At 41.9% G+C, this 20,678-nt stretch overlaps 1 protein-coding gene across 1 annotated transcript in view; it reads right to left on the bottom strand.

Annotated features, from left to right (window-relative positions):
* Positions 1 to 20,678, bottom strand: part of ACOXL (acyl-CoA oxidase like) — a 477,525-nt gene that overhangs the window by 211,891 nt on the left and 244,956 nt on the right. The window contains exon 12 of the mRNA XM_077486109.1: positions 20,203 to 20,356. Within this exon, the coding sequence (XP_077342235.1) occupies positions 20,203 to 20,356 (154 nt within the window). The remainder of the gene's footprint in view (positions 1 to 20,202; positions 20,357 to 20,678) is intronic.

The raw sequence follows: 20,678 nt of genomic DNA, 5'->3' as shown, positions 1-20,678 counted from the left end.
GGATCTGTCGATCCAGGGACAACGGAGATTTGTCCCATTTCGTCAAAATCTCCTTCTGCAGGACTCTGGTGTGGAACTGGGCATAAGGTACTGCCTCGAAGGAGGCTACCATGAGCCCCAGTACTCGCATGCAAAAGCGGAGTGACGACCACTTGCGGTTCATCAGTAGTTTGACTGCAGATCTGAGAGTCTGCAATTTGTCTGAGGGGAGAAAGACCCTCACTTCCCTGGAGTCCAATAGTAAACCCAGGTACTCCAGACGCTGGGTCGGTACAACCACCGACTACTTTAGGTTCAACTGCCACCCATATTCTCGCAGAGTCTGCATGCTGATCGCCACATCCTGTTCTAATTCTGAGGTGGAAGATGCTCTCAGGAGGAGATATTCTAGGTAACCCACGATCGCGATCAGGCGTTGTCGCAGCAACGCCAATACTGGAGCCAGTACTTTGGTAAAGACTCGGGGGGCTGATGCCAGGCCAAAAGGAAGAGCCACAAACTGGTAATGGGCTTCCCCGACTGCCAAAAACAGAAATTTTTGATGCCGAAAGGCATATGGGTATGTGCAAGTACGCATTCCGGATGTCCAAAGACGCCAGGGAGTCCCCTTGATGGAGTGCAGCGACTACTGAGCGAACTGATTCCATTCTGAACCTCTGCACTTTTACAAAGTGATTGAGGGCTTTTAAGTCCAAGATTGGACGTACCCCTTCCTTCTTGGGAACCACAAACAGATTTGAGTAGAACCCCTGGAGGCGTTCCGATTCCGGAACTGGTACAATCACCCCCTGATTCAGCAAGTCCCTTACTGCCCCTAGCAGGGCCTCCCGGCGAACCAGGCATGTGGGTATGCTGGAGGGGAAGAATCTGTTTGGCGGCCAAGAGATAAACTATCTCGTAGCCTGTGGAAATCAGGTCGCAGATCCATTGGTCAGATAACCGGGAGGTCCACCGGGCTGCAAACTTCCGAAGGTGACCCCCCACCCGAAATGTGGGTGGGGCAAACCTTCATGCAGTAGCACTTTTGTTCGCAGGCTTGTTAGGCTTGCGGTTCCAGGGACGCTTCTGACTGTCTGTGGACATCCTGACGGGCTGGGAACGTTTTGCTGAAGCACCAGGGGGGGAGAAAAACCCGCTTGTGAGCGGAAAAAGAGGGCCCTTGCCTGCGGTGTGTCTCCTTAGCCTTCCTGGCCTGTGGGAGTAGTGTACTCTTACCACCTGTGGCATTTTTAATAATGTCATCCAATGAAGCTCCAAAGAGCCAGTCACCAAGGAAGGGAAGATCCGTCAGGGCTTTTTTGGATGCCTGGTCAGCAGACCAGCATTTAAGCCAAATAAGGCGCCTCAGCACCACAGCTGGCACTGAAGCCCTGCATAACAGAGGGAGAGTATCCAGAGCCACGTCACAAACGTACTTAAGGCCTTGCACTAGTTGGTCTGCTAGTTCCACGCAGACAAGGGAAGCATTTTGCTCTCCCAATTTGCGGTGCAAAAGTTTGGCCACTCAGTCAGTGTCTGCGACACCAGTGCGGATGCCAGTACTGGTCGCACAGCTGACCCCACAATCGTAAACAAGGAACGAGCCACTGCCTCAGCCTTCCTGTCCGTGGGATCCTTGAATGCAGGAGTCCCCTCTACCGGGATTGTGGTTGCTTTATTTAAAATGGATACTGGGGGTTCACGACCGGAGGAGCCAACCATTTTTTGAGCAGGCTTTCCTCAAAGGTGTAACGCACCACCATGTTTTTGGGAACTGAAAAGGTCCTTTGCGGCCGACCCCATTCTCTGTAGATGAACTTGTCAAAATAAGCCAAATACGGGAACACCTTAGGTGAACGTGCTGGCTTGTGGGACCCAAAAGGGAACGCTACCTCAGCAGAGGGATGCACTGGCTCCTGTATCTTCAGGGTATCACGCACAGCTGTGATAAGTGCTCCAACAAGCGTTTTGTCGCGCCCATACCCAGATGGGGAATCATCCTCACTGTCCGAATGGTCCTGGTCAGCCTTGTCTGATAGGTCAGAGCAGGGGTCACCAGCCGTAGCAGGGCCCGAGTCTGCATCAGAGCTCTCCCCAGAGGACGGTGGGTAGGGGCATGAAGGGCTGGGAGACATTACATCTCAGACCTACTCTTGCGCAGTTACAGGGTAGCTGCTGGCTCGGTATACTGTGATCCAGACATCAGTAGCCCAGTCATATGTATACCCCGGAGCATTGAAGCTCACCGACCACCTCTGGAGCTGAGGCATGTCGTGGCCTGCCGAGCCTTAGATGCGGCCTGCACACGCTCGATGGCTGGACTGGGGAGACTACAAGGATAACTTAACCAGCCTGTCACCCAGCCGGCAGTTGATAGAAGATATCAGGATCTTTCATCTTGTGCAAAAAACATCAAACCTGCATCACAAAAATGGACCAAAGGGCCCGGAGGGTTCCTAAGTCCTTCGCTAGGCAAAATAAAACTGAGTTTGGCCTGGGAGCAGGTTGTTAGCACAGGGTCCGCCCCCCAGGGCGGGACTAAAGTTCTGTGTATTGTGTTACAATTTTTGCCTAGTTCTCCTAATGGCAGGCTAACAAAACTATTTAGTTACAGAGAGGAGATGTGTCGGTCGGTGAATATAAGAGAAAATTACATTTCCATGTTCTGTGTACTGTGGGAGATCAGATATAGTGAATGCAAGGTCCTGGGTTTAGTAGCACTTTAGGTATCATCTCTAGGACTTTAACTTTTATGAGCTCAGCTGTGATGGAGCATCATCAGTGGGGTACAAGAACCTCAGAACACATCTGAATACTTTTCACATCCATCATCAGTTGAGCTACGCATCTTTGGAAAAATCAGCTTGGGGGTCGATGGCAAGTCATCTTTATGCTATTTAGGATGTAGCAAGCTTGCTATGTACAGTGGTGTGAAAAAGTGTTTGCCCCCTTCCTCATTTCCTGTTCCTTTGCATGTTTGTCACACGTGTTTCAGAACATCAAACCAATTTAAACAATAGTCAAGGACAACACAAGTAAACACAAAATGCAATTTGTAAATGAAGGTGTTTATTATTAAAGGTGAAAAGAAATCCAAACCATCATGGCCCTGTGTGAAAAAGTGATTGCCCCCTAAACCTAATAACTGGTTGGGCCACCCTTAGCAGCAACAACTGCAACCAAGCGTTTGCGATAACGTGCAATGAGGCTTTTACAGCGTCCTGGAGGAATTTTGGCCCACTCATCTTTGCAGAATTGTCCTAATTCAGTTACATTAGAGGGTTTTCGAGCATGAACGGCCTTTTTAAGGTCATACCACAACATCTCAATAGGATTCAGGTCAGGACTTTGGCTAGGCCACTCCAAAGTCTTCATTTTGTTTTTCTTCAGCCATTCGGTGGTGGACTTGCTGGTGTGTTTAGGATCATTGTCCTGCTGCAGAACCCAAGTTCGTTTCAGCTTGAGTACACGAACAGATGGTCGGACATTCTCCTTCAGGATCTCTTGGTAGACAGCAGAATTCATAGTTCCTTTTATCACGGCAAGTCTTCCAGGTCCTGAAGCAGCAAAACAGCCCCAGACCATCACACTACCACCACCATATTTTACTGTTGGTATAATGTTCTTTTTATGAAATGCAGTGTTCCTTCTACGCCAGATATACTTGGACACACACCTTCCAAAGAGTTCCACTTTTGTCTCATCGGTCCACAGAATGTTGTCCCAAAAGTCTTGGGGATCATCAAGATGTGTTGGAGAAATTGAGACGAGCTTTGATGTTCTTTTTGCTCAGCAGTGGTTTTCTCCTTGGAACTCTGCCATGCAGGCCATTTTTGCCCAGTCTTTTCCTGATGGTGGAGGCATGAACGCTGACCTTAACTGAGGCAAGTGAGGCCTGCAGTTCCTTGGACGTTGTTGTGGGGTCTTTTGTGACCTCTTGGATGAGTCGTCGCTGCGCTCTTGGGGTAATTTTGGGCGGCCGGCCACTCCTGGGAAGGTTCACCACTGTTCCATGTCTTCGCCATTTGTGGATAATGGCTCTCACTGTGGTTCGCTGGATTCCCAAAGCTTTGGAAATGGCTTTATAACCCTTTCCAGACTGATAGATCTCAATTACTTTCTTTCTCAATTGTTCCTGAATTTCTTTGGGTCTCGGCATGATGTGTAGCTTTTAAGGATCTTCTGGTGGACCTTACTGTGTCAAGCAGCTCCTATTTAAGTGATGCCTTGATTGTGAACAGGTGTGGCAATAATCAGGCCTGGGTGTGGCTAGAGAAATTGAACTCAGGTGTGGACAACCACAGTTATAGTATGTTTTAACAAGGGGGGCAATCACTTTTTCACACAGGGCCATGATGGTTTGGATTTTTTTTCACCTTTAATAATAAACACCTTCATTTACAAATTGCATTTTGTGTTTACTTGTGTTGTCCTTGACTATTGTTTAAATTGGTTTGATGTTCCGAAACACTTAAGTGTGACAAACATGCAAAGGAACAGGAAATGAGGAAGGGGGCAAACACTTTTTCACACCTCTGTATAACAGCAACTGTAGGTTCAAACATTTTATATGTGATAGCTTGGATGTGCAATAAATTGGCTACCATTTATAGATTTTTTTTGTCCAAATGTAAATCCAATAAAATCCTTCAACGTGTTAAAGCTTAACTCCAGGCAGAAAAAAAATGAGAAAGGGAAGCAGCACAATAAGCCAATCAGTTATATTGCAGTGGGTATCTGTTAACAAGGAAACTGTTGTTGATTAAAGGAGAGAGCAGAGTGACAGAAATGAGTTCATCAGTCTGCTGCTTCTTTGCTTTCTAATCATAGACTGGAGAAGGGACAAGACCTAATTGTAATACTGCAATAAAGAAAAGGCTGCCTGTGCTGTTTGGCAGGTCTGTGTAAATATCAATTGGATGGACGCGGTATGTCGGTTATTTATTTAGGTGATTGTCTGGCATTCAGCTTTGATGCAATTTCAAAAGTAATTTTTAATCTCTTTAAATCTGCAGCTTTCATTTAAATAATATCTGATGATCCTGCCATGAGGGTCCTGGTTCAGGTACTTGCTATTATTGTTATTATTATTACTTGCTGTTATAAAAAAACACTCTGTCTCCGTCTCCTGCATTGTCACCCTGTCACATGAGTTGCCAATGAAGACCAGTGGACTTTTTAACACACTATGAAGGCAAGATCACCATCAGGAAACCCACAACAGGGATAGCTGCATAGTATTTCTTAATGCTATGCAGCTATCCCTGCTGTGCGTGCATGTAGAAAGGAAGTGACTGTAAAGAGGCTACATGAGATCAACAGCCCTAAGATGTAACACAAGATGAGAAAAAGGTGACAACTATTTTAAAGTGAATTTTAACTGTATCTGAGCACCCGTAAACTGAAAATGTTGTTTAACCTCCCTAGAAGTATTCCCGAGTGTGGCTCGGGGTTCATTTTCAGTACCAATAGCAGTAACCTCGAGCCACACTCGGGATTGCATCGCAGTATCCAGGTACAGTTATGGCCCATGCGGTGATGTAGAACGCATACGACGGGACTATAAAGAGGGCAGTAGCCAATAGCTTTTGTCTCGTAATTTATTCTGAGAATGTAAGCCACTTTGTTCGTCGGAATTGTCCACACACGATCGGAATTTAAACGATCGGATTTTGTTGTCGGAAAATTTTAGATTCTGCTCTCAAACTTTGTGTGTGGGAAATTCCGACGTAAAAAGTCCGATGGAGCCCACACACGACTGGATTTTCCGACTACAATATCCGATCACACATTTTCTGTCGAAAAGTCAGACCGTGTGTACAGGGCATTACTTACCTTGTTCCTAGGATCCCTGTGATGTCCTCTAGCTGTGTCCTCTGCTGGATCCTCCACCCAATCTATCACTGTTCCAGGCTCCGTTCCCTTGAGAGTCACAACGCATAGAGGCGGAGCCCGGGGGCAAATTCAAAAGATAACAAAAAAAAATAACACACACAATACATTGTAATCTGTAAAATTACATTACTGTATCAAATCATTTCACCTCAGTTTTGTCCCCAGGGCTTTGTCCAGTGCCCTGTATGCACTTTTATATTATATATATATATATATATATATATATATATATACACATACATACATACATACATACATACATACATACATACACACACACACACCATTCTTTCTGCTTGGAAATTTGAGAATGTCTATGGCAGCCAAAAATCATCCCTCTATGTCAAAAGCGGTTTTAGACCAGCTAGAAAACAGCGATGGTGAATTTGAATCAATTGAAGAATTGAGCGATAGTGATTCGTGGGGGAAATTCGTAATCAGACACCAATTCTGCGACTAAGCTCAGTGATGTGCAAACTTGATGCTCTATTGACTGTGGTACGGATCACCCAGCACTGAGCGCAGTTGCAAAATTGTCGTGGTCATCACTTTCAGTGTCTGATGACGAATTTCCTCAACGAATCACTGTCTCTCAATTCTGCAAGTGATTCTAATTCACTATCGCTGTTTTCTAGCTGATCTTTTGACATAGAGGGATGCTTTCCATTGTCCTGATTGTGACGTCGGACTTTGTGCAGTGCCATGTTTCAAAATTTTTCATACCTGGGTTGTTTACTAAACCAGTATGCAGTGTCTAGTATTACAGTGACTAGTAATATTGAACCCTTGTTTGGATACATTTCAGTGTTTTTGATTTGATTACATTATCGAATAAAATGTATTATTTTTTTATAGTTATTTAGAATTATTATATTATTATTTATGTTTTCGGGTTTCAAATTTTACCCGGGATGTCTACTAGACAAATTTCCATGCAAAACAATGTACTGCTTTGACATGCAAAAATCTGACATAAACAGACCGCCAGGGAAGTGAATTAATGCTTCTTTTGTTCAGAAATCAGAAAAAAAAATGCCCATGAAGTCATACTTCTGGGATGTATGACATCATTTTGGCCTAGACCAGAAACCAGGAAGCAACTGAAAAAGTAAATATAATATACCTTCCTATCTATTTACAACGGCTGGTAGCAGAAGGATTAAAAATGGTTAATGCTGATTGAGAGAGTTTAGTTCCACTTTAAAAAAAAATACTATTATTTGCATGACAGTGCTTTGACAAACCAACTTAGGGTTTACATCATTATTTTTACTGGAACATGACAATACTAAACCAGCTTACCTGACCCTGATTTGTCACATCTTGGCATGTTACCTGAAGCTGAACTGCTAAAAATTCAGGACTTCCTGAATGTAAAAAGTTATGGCTCCCCATTCACACACCTGCCATCAGTTCCTGTTTTTTTGTCCTAGGGCTTTAAATAGGCATATTTACAACCATGAATATTTCAAACCTATTCTACTCTGCGGTATCACATGGATAGTTATGCACAGTATTCTAGCACAATCTGGTGTAATATACTTGTACTGCATACACTACAGCAGTACCCTGCCTTTGGGGGTACCATATAGTTGGGTGTACCACCTGCTGCCCTGTCTGCATTATAAGCTACATAGTTAATAACATATAAAACATATTGGTGATAAATCAAATACTTTAATATACGGAAAGATAACTTTTATAAGAATGCATCAACTACCCTTTCTGTACATTTATATATATATATATATATATATATATATATATATATATATATATATATATATATATAAAACACTCTCTGTAAAACAGCTTGATTTTATCTAGCGGCTAATGAGGATTAGAAATGACAGAGTCCTGCACTATTCTGTAATCTGAGCAGAGTCTCACAGCGTTTCTTGAACTGTTTGTGTTGGCTTGGTCTTCATGCTCACATCTGTTTGTAACATGTCCTAGCTCTGCAAAACCCGAGCTTAATCATATAATCATGTGCAGAACTATATTTTTACGTCACGCAATGGACAGAAATCTATTTTGGTTGGTTTGCGTGTTGTCAACTCTGGAGACCGGCAAATATACTGGGTTTTCATTATTCATCTACAGTTTTTAGGAGGCTGTCCATTGCTTTACAAACGGTAATTGAGAATTTAGATGAATACTAGATTCAAAACTAAGATTTTATTTTATCTTCAGGGTGAGTACAGAACAATACAAGTAGGGTTGCACTGATACCACTTTTTTAAGACAGAGTACAAGTACCGATACCTTTTTACAAGTACTCGCTGATACTGATCGTGATACTTTTTTTAATGTTATGCGACAGTGGCACTAATATGCAGCACTGATGACGCGTGGACTGTGTCAATAGTTTTCATTTTTATTTTATTTTTACAATTCTATTTTTTGCATTTTCTTAATTATTATTATTATTTTCAATTTTTTTTACAATGCTTTTTTTTTGGGGGTGGGGAAGAAGGTGTTGGTGTGTTTTTTTATTTGATCTTTTTTACAATTCAACCTTTTCTTTATTTTTATTAGCCCTGTTGGGGGGTGGCTTTGGTGAGATATCAGGGGTCTTAGCCCCTGACATCTCTCTTTTGAGACAGGGAAAGGGACTGAGGACAGAGATTCCCCAGTCCCTTCCGGAGGGGGACCGGAGCATGGAGAGGGACCAGAGGAGCACAGAGGGGGACAGGAGCATGGAAGGGGATCAGAGGAGCATGGAGGGGGACCGGAACATTGAGGTGGGTCAGAGGAGAGTAGGGGGAACAGTCAGGGGTGAATGGTGAGGCGCTGAGGGGGAGTTACAATCACTGATCTTCCTGTATACATTTCAATAAAGCAGCTGAAGCTGCTGGGGGGGGGGGGGGACTGTCAGCTTCTTTATTGAAATGCATACAGGGAAATCAGTGATTGTAAACCCCCCCCCCCAGCGCCACACCGATCACTCCTAACTACCCAGGTATCAGATTAAGCGTCGGAGCATTTGCCCGAATGTACTGATACTCGGGGCAAATTCTTGGTATCGGAGCAACCCTAATTACAAGTATACCTACCGATGTCCCCAGAATTTCCTATGCAGATGCAGACCTGAAATTAGATATGTGCATAAATGTAGGCCCACTTCTCCACCCCAAACTGTCAGTTCTAAGACCTCGAGATAGTAAGATCAGGCACTGAGTGCAGTCATGTATGTGCGTCCTGAAAGAGGGATGTTGACTTTCCCATACTCTGGAAGTCAGGATATTTTTGGATAAAAGAACCATCTGGAACTTTACAAATACCTATTAACCACTTCAGCCCCGGAAGGATTTACCCCCTTAATGACCAGGCCATTTTTTGCGACATGGCGCTTTAACGGTCGTGTGATGCTGTACCCAAACAAAACTGATGTCCTTTTTTTTCCCACAAATAGAGCTTTCTTATAGTGGTTTTTAGTTTATACAACAATTTTGGGAAACATTTTTTTTGTACTTTCTACTATAAAACATTTCCAAAAGAAAAAGTAAAAAAAAAAAAAAAAAAAAAAAAAAAAATGTATTCATCAATTTAGGCCAATTTGTATTTTGCTACATATTTTTGGTAAAAAAATATCCCAATAAGCATATATTGATTGTGTTGTGCAAAAGTTACCACGTCTACAAAATGGGAGATAGATTTATGGCACTTTTATATTTTTTTACATTTTTACTAGCAATGGCAGCGATCAGTGATTTTTAGCAGACTGCGACATTGCGGCAGACAGATCGGACACCTAACAAACACTTTTTTGGGAACCAGTGACATTACTATAGTAATCAGTGCTAAAAATATGCACGGTTATTGTACTAATGACATTGGCAGGGAAGGGGTTAACATCAGGGGCGATCAAGGGGTTAACTGTGTTCCCTCACTGGTAGTCTAACTGTATGAGGGAAGGGCTCACTGGGACAGACACACAGATCTGTCTACCTGCGTTCCCCTGTCAGAACAGAGATTTGCCTTGTTTACACAGGGAATGATCGTGGGTGGCCGGCAGACATCGAGTCCACCGGACCCACTCATTGGCTCCCCGCTGGGCAAAGGGAGCCCACAGTATAACTGCAGCGGCTGGTTGGCAAGCGGTTAAATACCTGCACTCAGTGACTAAACAATATTAACGACCAAGAATATTAGCTGCTGTGTGTAACACCTGATGTGTTTATATAAAATGTGGTCTTTAATCACAGTTCTTAATCCATCAACCACAGAATATACCACATATAGTGCATTGTCCATATAGTGAAGCTTTAAAGCGGTTGTAAAGGCAAAAGTTTTTTTTATCTTAATGCATTCTATTTTTTATCTTACTGCATTCTTATTCTAACCTTCTGTGTGCAGCCCTTTCTAATACTTACCTGAGCTCCATCTCAATCCAGTGATGTTGCAGCTGTACAGGGACTCTCCCCCATTTGCTGAGACAGCAGCTGACACCACTTGCTCCTGCTGCTCTCTATCAAGGTCTGTGAGCCAATGAGGAGAGAGTAGGTACAGGCCTAGCCGCGGCTTTGTGTCTGAATGGACATACATAGCAGCGGCTTGGCTCGGGTGCTCCTTTAGCAAGCTGCTTGCTGTGGGGACAGGAGGGAGGGGCCAAAAGTGTCGGGGGGGAGACCCAAGAAGTGGAGAATCTGGGCTGCTCTGTGCAAAACTACTGCACAGAACAGGCCAGTAGAACATGGTTATTTTTTAAACAAAAAAAAAACAAGACTTTAATATCACTTTAAAGATTAAGTCCATTAATTAATAATAACCTTTGAATGCTGCTTGCAGCTATCATTTATTTTGCACAATACTGTACAAAAAAGTGCTTCGTGCAAGGAGGTCTCCTGAAGACATCAGCATGAAGAAACGTACGTCGAGGCGGGTTTACAGTAAAGAAAGCTCGTCCGCTGGAGACACCCAGAAGTGGTGAGAGGCCCGAGTGGGGCTACAAACAGGGCTTATACTTGTTCTAGTGAACCAGTGTTGTATAATAAAAATGCTACATAACACGAGTACAGGGCTGAATGGATAATTAAATGTGAGCAAAACAAAAAAAAGTTTTTTTTTACACCATTGGAGCCCTTTATGTTCTCTGATTTTACAAGATCCCTGACCATGGTGAGAGGATAGAGCAGTGTTACCTTGGATAATTAACCCCTTGGGGAAAAATGATGACTGGCCTACTCCAGTAGGGGGTCAATCCTGTCTGGTGAGTTCTCACATGTAGTGGCAGCTTATTGCTGATCATGAGATCCCTTTTTGAAGAGCATTTTATGATTAATAGAATTTGGTTTGCACAATTTGCATGGAGCACTTTTTTGGACAGTATTGCACAAGATAAATGATAGCTGCAATCAGCAATTGAAGGATGTTATTTATGAATGGACTTTCACTTTAAAGCTGCACTATATGGATTACGCACTACCTGGAACTTTATGGTGTTCATTTTTCAGTGAGGAGCTTAAAGGGGGTTGTAAAAGCAGAATAAGTTTTGTCCTAATGCATTCTATAAATTAAAGAGGTTGTAAAGGCAGAAGGTATTTTTATTTTCATGCATTCTATACATGAAAATAAAAAGCCTTTTGTGTGCAGCAGCCCCCCTAACACTTACCTGAGGTCCTTCTCTGTCCAGTAATGTCCATGAGTGTCTAGGGAGTCCGATATTCTCCTTCCTGATTGGCTGAGATACAGCAGTGGTGCCACTGGCTCCCGATGAGGGCAATCAAAGTCGGCTAGCCAATCAGGGGAGAGAGGGGGCGGGCCAGGTTAGGGCTCCATGTCTGAATGGACACAGGGAGCTGTGACTCAACTTGGGTGCCACCATAGCAAGCTGCTTGCTGTGGGGGCACTGAACAGGAGGGAGGGGCCAGGAGCACAGAAAAAGTACCAGAGAAGAGGAGGATCCAGGCTGCTCAGTGCAAATCCACTGCAACAGAGCAGGTAAGTATAACATGCTGATTATTTTTATAAGAAAAAAAACAAGCCTTTACATCACTTTAAGATAAAAAGCCTTCTGTGTACAGCAGCCCCCTAATACTTTCCTGAGCCCCATCTCTGTCCAGCGATGTTTACGAGTCCCTTGGCCATCCAGGACTCTCCCTCCTGATTGGCAGACACAGCAGTGGTGCCACTGGCTTCCACTGCTGTCAAAGTCAGGTAGCAAATCAGCAGAGTAGGGGGTGTGGCCAAACGGCAGCTCTGTGTCTGAATGGACACACACAGCTGTGTCTCGGGTGCCCCCCATAGCAAGCTGCTTGCGTGGGGGGCACTCGACACGAGGAAGGGCCAGGAGTGCAGAAGAGGAGAATCTGGGCTGCTCTCTGCAATATTGTGCGAGACTTTACAATCATTTAAGCTGGCCATAGATGGTTAGAATCTCAGTTGGTTCGACAGGGACCGCCGAGATTTTAACCATTTATGGGCTGGCTGGACTGTACCCAGGTTGAGCCATCAATTGACATAAACCGGCATGTGGGCTTTTCAGCATGCAATAATCACTGTCTACCTGCACCCTCCTGCTGGGAGAACACAATAGTTCCCTAGGAGGGATTCCCCCATCAACACTGACTGTGCTGATGGGGGAATCAAGCAATTTTTTTTGCAATCAACACTAAATCCGCCTTACAGTAGAGGGCATAATAAAGCACCCTAGTGGCTGTACGTTCAAATTCTGATTTAAATTATTAAATTGCCCCCCCCCAATAACGTCTTATTTATGAAAACAAAAAACATTGAAAATCTAACAAAAATGAAAAAAAGCAAATGTTAAAAAAATAGAACACCACTAGTGGGAATGATTCCGTCTCAATGGGGGGGGGGGGGGGGGGGGGGTGCCTGAGAAGCTGGTCTACATGTGGATCAGACTAAGGAGATTGTTATAAACAAAATAATTGGAATGCCGAATAGGGGATATCCCTGATTTTTCATACATGTTCAGTATTAAAAGATTTTTTCATTTCATCAGAGGCAACAGAGATATGACTGTATTAAGTAAGGGCCGGTTCACACAGCGATGCGCGGCGAGGCGTCTCCGACTTACCTCGCCGCGACCTGCGGGGAGCTCAGCGGCGACTTGCAGAGGACTTCTGTATAGAAGTCAATGCAAGTCGCCCCCGAAGTCGCCCCGAAGTAGTACAGGAACCTTTTTTCTGAGTCGGAGCGACTCGAGTCGCTCCTCTCAGAACGGTTCCATAGTACTGAAAGGGGGCGACTTGCGGGAGCGAGGCGAGGCGAGCCGTGTCGCCTCGCCTCGCTGTGTGAACCGGCCCTAACTGTTGCTCTGTTGTGAAAAAACTGATGATTTTAAAATCCACTACTAATGGATTGCAGGGAAAAAAAATAGAGTTCCTGCACTTAATATCTGTCTATTTAACGCTACCAATCTCAGATAAATGGACAGAAAATAGAGTTTTGATCATTATAATACTGGTGATTCTTGTAGTTATCAGATCATTTACATTGAACCTACAATACCCTATGTGATACTCTTTATTTTATACTGTCAAAGGATAGGACAGCAAAATGAAAATAATCAATCTCAAGTCCACAAGTGCACACTGGAGGTTTTGTAATAATAATGTGTGTGATAAACATGAGGCTTGTGGCTTAACACCACTTGGAACAGTTTTTCAGTTCTATTTTTCATAGCCTGTGCTGACATTCGAAAAATTTTTTAGACGCATTATATGGATTATAATTGGTTGTAATAGCAAGAAACCATTGACAGTTTCAGAGTGCAACAACAATGCTCAACGAGGTTAAAAGCTTTTTAAGGACACTGATCAATGTGTGTAAACATCTTTTTTCTAAAATAAAAAACGAATATATCTGCATTTAATGTCAAAATCTAAAAAAAATTAAGATCTTACAGCTGCCACCTAATACCAAGTGTATGATAGAAGTAAACTAAGTGTTGTGCTGTGTGTTGTAATTATTAACCACTTCCCGACCAGCGCACGACGATGTACGTCGACAGAATGGCACGGGCAGGCATATTGGCATACATGTACGTCCAATCTTCAATGCCGCCCTGCCATCGGGAGCGCGCTGCCGGCGGCGCGCTCCCGCCCTGGTCGGGATCCCCGTGAGTTCGGTCGCGGGACCCGCGGACTCGATCGCCGCGGGCATACCCGGGATCGTCTCACGGGCCGGCTGAATGGAGGAAATGCCGTGTAAACAGCATTTCTCCATTCTGCCTAGCAACTAGTGACGCTGATCTCTGCACCATGTGATTGGAGCAGAGATCAGTGTTCACTAAATGAAAGCCCAACCCCCCCACAGTTAGTAACACACCCCTAGGAACACTTAACCCCTACACTGCCACCCACTGGTTAACCCTTTCACTGCCAGTGTCATTTACACAGGAATCACTGCATTTATATAGCAGTGATTACTGTATAAATGACAATGGTCCCAAAAATGTGTCAAAAATGTCCGATGGGTCCCCCACAATGTCGCAGTCACAATAAAAATCGCTGATCGCCGCCATTACTAGTAAAAAAAAAAAAAATAATAAAAAATTATTAATAAAAATGCTATAAAACTATCCCTATTTTGTAAACGCTATAACTTTTGCGCAAACCAATCAATAATCGCTTATTGCGATTTTTTTTTACCAAAAATATGTAGAAGAATACGTATCGGCCCCTAAACTGAGGGAAAAAAATGTTTTTTTAATATATTTTTGGGGGATATTTATTATAACAAAAAGTAAAAAATTATGTGTTTTTTTCAAAATTGTCGCTCTATTTTTGATTATAGCGCAAAAAATAAAAACCGCAGGGGTGATCAAATACCACCAAAAGAAAGCTCTATTTGTGGGAAAAAAAGGACGTCAATTTTGTTTGGGAGCCACGTCGCACGACCGCGCAATTGTCAGTTAAAGCGACGCAGTGCCAAATCGCAAAAAGTGATCTGGTCTTTGACCAGCAAAATGGTCCGGTCTGAAAGTGGTTAATTTGCAGAACAAAAAAATATATCTTCTACAAATATGTGCATCAAAAGGTGAAACCAATATATAATTGCCACAAAGTATAAATATAATTATATAAAAATTATATTTTATGTGTATAAAAAAAGTGACACCATTAATATATATGTGTCAAACAATAAGTGAACCTGGTAAGAATCAATAGACAAACCAAAAATCCACTACTAAAATGTTCAAATTCACGCAATGGTAATGTGAAAGGGGGGTTCACCCCCACTCGTTTGTACAATTTTTTTCCACTTGCAAGTATGGATGCACCACCAGGTGAAATCACCACCACCACTCGCAATAGCCTCTTACCAGATAATGACGCCCCAAATTATCCACTTGCCCTCCCAAAGATTTACCCCCCTTCAAGATTAGGCCATTTTTTGCATTATTTTCACGGACAATTACACAGTCATGCAACACTGTACATTAAAGACATGTATGTCCTTTTTTCCCCCACAAATTGGGCTTTCTTTTGGTGGTATTTGATCACTACTGGATTTATTATTTTTGCGCTATAATCAAAAAAAGTCTGACAATTTTGCAACAAAATACTATATTTTCTTTCCGCTTTAAAACACATCCAATAAAATTTTTTGAAAAATCGAATTTCTTCATAAATTCTGGCCAATATGTATTCTACTACATATTCTTGGTAAAAAAAATCCCAACAAGGATAGATTGATTGGTTTGCGCAAACGTTATGGTGGCAATCAGCCACTTAAAGCTGGACTGAGATATTACGTCGGACAATCTGACACTGACACTTTGTGGGAACCAGTGAGACTAATACAGTGATCAGTGCTAAAAATATACACTGTCACTGTACTATGACACTGTCTGGGAATGGGTTAAACATCTAGAGCCATCAAAGGGTTAAATGTGTGCCTAACCAGCGTTTATGCGTATACAGTGTGGTGCTTTTAATAATGTATATGCTGGATTTTATTCCCTGCTTTGCAGGACAGGACATAGCTCTGCATTGTTTACATAGGCAAAGCTCCATCCTGTGTCTCTCAATGATCAGAAGGCGCGGGTAGTCATCCATTGGCCGGCACCTGCTGATCAGGGTCTCCTGTAACTAATCACAACAGAAGCGGCACATCCCTATGAGGAAGTGTAGAATCACGTATATATTTGATTCTGCACAGAACGGCTGCCCTGTAGCAGTAAATCTGCAATGGGGTGGTTGTGAACTGGTTATAGGTGGTCTCATATGGGCATATGTGTTAGCGATCATCCACAACTTCTAGCATCATGTGCAAATCCCCAATGCCAGACTTGTCTGCCAAGGGGGCCCTTGATAACGGCCTATTGGTTGAAACGCGTTAGGGCGGAGCTTGTGCTGAAGTCACTACTTTCGCAGTAGGTAGCTGAAAGCCGTGGTGGTTTACATGAAAGTTAAATCTGCACTTATGTGGATATTTACGTCATATTTTGACTGATTAAAATTGCCTTTTTGCACTATATGGTATGTCGTGGCGGTGTACATTTACTCTCTGCTGGTGCATCTGGAGACTTCTAAAGTACCTTTGAAAAATCTGCCAATGAGGCTTTGTACATGATCCTAAAAGTTGTGGATGGATGATCGCTAGCCCATATGCCCATAGGAAATCACCTATCATTTCGGATCTCATTATCTGGCAAGAGACTACTGAGAATGGTGGCGGTGATTTCACCTGGTAGTGCATCCATTCTTGCAAGTAGAAACACATTGTACAAAGAAATGTTGGTGGAACCCCCCTTCCCATTGTGTGAATAGTTTGGACATTTTGGTGGTGGATTTTTGGCTTGTCTATTGATTCTTACCAGGTTCACTTGTTGTTTGACACATATATATTAATTGTGTCACCTTTTTATATACAAAAATTATATTTGTTTGTAATTTCATAAAAACTATTTAAATTTTGTGGCACTTATATATTGATGGTGTCACTTTTTGATGCACATATTTGTAGATCTTTTTATTTTGTTTACTATTCTGAGCTAATGAATATTGATAATTAGGACACATGGCACAACACTTTAATAAGGGTTACATCTCCTTTTTATTGCTCAAAACATATTACCAAGCATATTATTTTAACACTTTCACAGCAGTGTTAAAGATGCTGAAGCTAATGAACAAGTTTAGGTTTCCACTTAAAAGCCAACAGCAGTACAGAAAAAACTTGTGCTGTGACCGAGGCTTGTAAGATGTGAGCCCCTGTATGTTTTTACTCACTTTTTTTATGCACCAATAAAGAAGCAACAAGGACGTTTGGAGTTGCCGGCTCTATTCTTTGTATTTATGTCTGTACCAGTGTGAGAGAGAGCATCAGAGCCAGAGCACCCACTGTGGATTTTACTACAAGGGCGGAGCTACGCGCTGATGTCATCACGCCTCACGTGCCCCCGGAAGTGAGAGTGTTCATTTGAATTTTTATTGCCACTAAGTGCTTTTATGATGCTTTTGTACATCGAATGTAAATTTTTTTACAATAAATGAGCTGTGTTTGAAAAAATGATAACGCACTATTGAAGCCTTTGTTTTTTCTATTTGCTCCATGCTCATTTTGGGAGAATAAACTTTTTGAGGAAGGTGGACGGATGGTGGCCATTGAGTGAGAAGGACGCTCAGGGCTCATTTATACACCTTGGAACTGGGATCCATCTCAGACCCTGCAGAGGGCTATATCTGCTGGCATGTGTGACCTCGCTACGATAGGAGGTCCACTCCTTCCGGTAAGAGTTTTTATTTTTTCCGGTGTTTGCCTCATGGAAGGATTGATCACTTTCCTTTGGTGGCGGTTGAAACTCCGAAAATTCTTCCCCTCTTTCCAGATCCGTATCGCTGCAGAACCTGACTTTCTTACCACTTTTCAGAGACATTGTTTTATGAGTTATTTTATTCACTTCATCACCTTTCAGAGACATTGCTTTATGAGTCACCTTTTATCACATTATTTATACACTATATTTTTTCAATGAATTACAATGCGTTTGCTTTTTTAGATTTAGAGTTTATGCACTTTTAATTAGTGCGACTAATTCCATATACTAGCTCTTTACATGGTTATATCGCATGTTTGTGTCACTACTTTTTCTTTCACAGGTTTTTTTTCCCATATTAATATCATTAGCGCAGTATATACACTTTGAATACATTTTATTACAAGCCCGAAAAGAATATACACTGATTCTGAGCATTGCATTATCTGCTTTTAGCAGTCCAGAAAATGTCCTATTAAAAATGCTTGACTGTTCTACATAGTTGTATTATAGGACTATGGAAGTCAGTAAAAAATGTGGTGCTTTTATTTGTGCAGAGAAATCATTTTTTATGCAATTGCTTAAAAAAAATCTGTAAACTTGTGCTGTGTTCAGAACAGAAATAAAAAATAAAAAAATCTGTGTCAGATGTCTTGTCAGGACTGTATTTTATGCTGCATGCATGTAAAGGTTTGTGATAACATTTACATACATACAATATTACTGCACTTATAGAGCCTGATGCTTCCTAACCATTTACACTGTAATGCTGTACGCATTTTACATGTGTATAGCGTACAGAGAACTTTTTAAACAGGATCTTGCTGCCAGCAACATCCTGCATCCTAGTAACCAATTTAAATTTGATAAGACAGCATAATTAAAGTATATGTAAACCCTCACCTATTCAGTTATTTATCCTTATTTATTGACTTGATGTGAATCTTCAAGATGAAAAGGAAAGGGTATAAACATGGCAAAAAACATGCAAGATTAGAGAGAAAAAAAAAAAAAATCTTACAAATATTGTAAATACGGGAAACTACTCTTTTAGGGTCCTTTCATACAGGGCATTGTGTTCCATTCCACAGGGGACCCATGAACACATCCCCTGCTGAATTAGAGCTGAATGAGAGAGATGAATTAAAAAATTAAACTCATCGGGGGACCCCCATTCTATGCCAGGTTAGAGCGGCCTTAGGGTGGTGGGATTCGAAGTGTGGGGTCATTTTTTATTTCTTCCTTCTTTCTTCTCTCAATCTTTATTCTTTCTCTCTTTAACCCTATTTAATCTTGGATATAAAATAATGAGGGTCATCTTACATACTCCCTGACAGGCCCAGAATGGGGATTACTCCCTTGCCGGGGTCCTTATTTGGGGTGACAAGGGATGGGAGCTATTTTGAAGGGGTAGACTGCTTTCAGGAAAATATCACATAGATATTCAGCATATCTGTACATTGCTGAGTGTCATAAGCTGATCGTTAATTTGAATTTATGTGAGATAATGGTTTATTAGTCAAAAATACATGAAGACTGAGAAGCAGTTTGATAATGTTACATTTAGAACAAATGAATACAGGGGTCACCCTATAGAGATATGGAAAATACCAATATCCTCAGCAGAGACCTCTAATTGAAGGAACGTACATTGAAAGAGATGATACTCTGTTCTGTAAATGTTTGGATAATTATACATTACATTTATATTTTATACTGTAGGTGCTAACACTGTTGTACTCTTTATTGTGAAAAAATTTGAAAAACAAAAATAAAAAAATAAAATCATTTCTATGTTATGACAGTCTGTTCTTCATCTTTACCAAGGAGCACAAGAAGACGAATCCACCAAGAGCAAAAACACTTCCAAAAAGAGACAGTGAATGAAGGACTATGTACATGATGTAGAAAATTAGACCACTAGTATTCTCTATACAATAAAGCAGGGGTATCCAACCTACAGCCCACAGCATGCAAGCGAGAAAGGGTGGGACTTGGAAGAAATATTTTAATCTATACATCCCCACACACTGCTACTTTTGCAAAAAGTTGAGTGTCCTGAAGTACACATAAGCAGATGGAAGAAGGTCCTTGACATCTGAGTAAGACAGCAAGAACAGATCAAGACAGAGGTCAAAGAGCTTCCAGAATCCTGCTACAGCATCTGCAAACAACTTGGGACACATATAGATGCAGCCTGTGGGAGACACATTTTTTTCCTAGTAATTTAGCATTTATAAATGGTGAGGCTACCGTTCTGTTTTCACGGAGGCTGAAAGAATATAATTGATTTAAGAAAAAAAAAACATTAATATATTATACAACCTTGTTTTGCAGAAGTACAGAGGTACAGGACCTTTAAATATAGCAACTCGCTATATAAACCATAACATTACACCAACTGGGATGATAGTCCAACTGTTGCTTGCTGGGAAGCCATGGCACTATACAGAAGAACCCATTACAATTGGGCGATTTCCATATTATTTTAAAATTCCGTTTCATTTTACAAATAATCAAAGAGAGAGAGAGAGAATCTACCCTTCATTTTGATACATACAAGCGTAATACACCGCTTGTTCTGGTTTAAAACTCACCATTCCACCAGTGCACTCCCGACAGTCCTGTAGACATGACAAATTCTCCCACGTGCTATAGGCCTTTAGACCAGCGACAAGTGCTTGTAAAGGGCGATTATTTACCAGGTCTCTGTTGTGATAAACATCTTCATCAAGTATTTCTCCTGCATACCTATGAAATAAAATGATAGTACTCTTAACGGTTCTTACAAAGGGTCCCATCAGTTATTACAGTAATGCAAATCTCCCTTTCCTATGACTTATATAGTGAACAAAGAGTGTGCAGTGGCAATCACCGCAGGTAATCGCTGGCTGTGTGAACAGCCACAGATAGCTGAGGCCGCCAGCTACCTGTTATTGAAGTGTAAAGGGCTCAGAGGCCACAGCTGCTGACATAAACTTTGCTGTTGGTGCTGATGTAATAAAGAAAACCATTAGTTGTAGACCTTTTATTTTACAAGGTTTATTAGACACCGAGTTGCTGCTGATGAACT

The sequence above is a fragment of the Lithobates pipiens genome, unplaced genomic scaffold, assembly GCF_037356315.1.
Source record: "Lithobates pipiens isolate NorthernLeopardFrog02 unplaced genomic scaffold, aLitPip1_a1.2 Scaffold_18, whole genome shotgun sequence".
Taxonomy (NCBI): Eukaryota; Metazoa; Chordata; class Amphibia; order Anura; family Ranidae; genus Lithobates; species Lithobates pipiens.
This window is presented reverse-complemented; position numbering and strand designations above follow the sequence as displayed.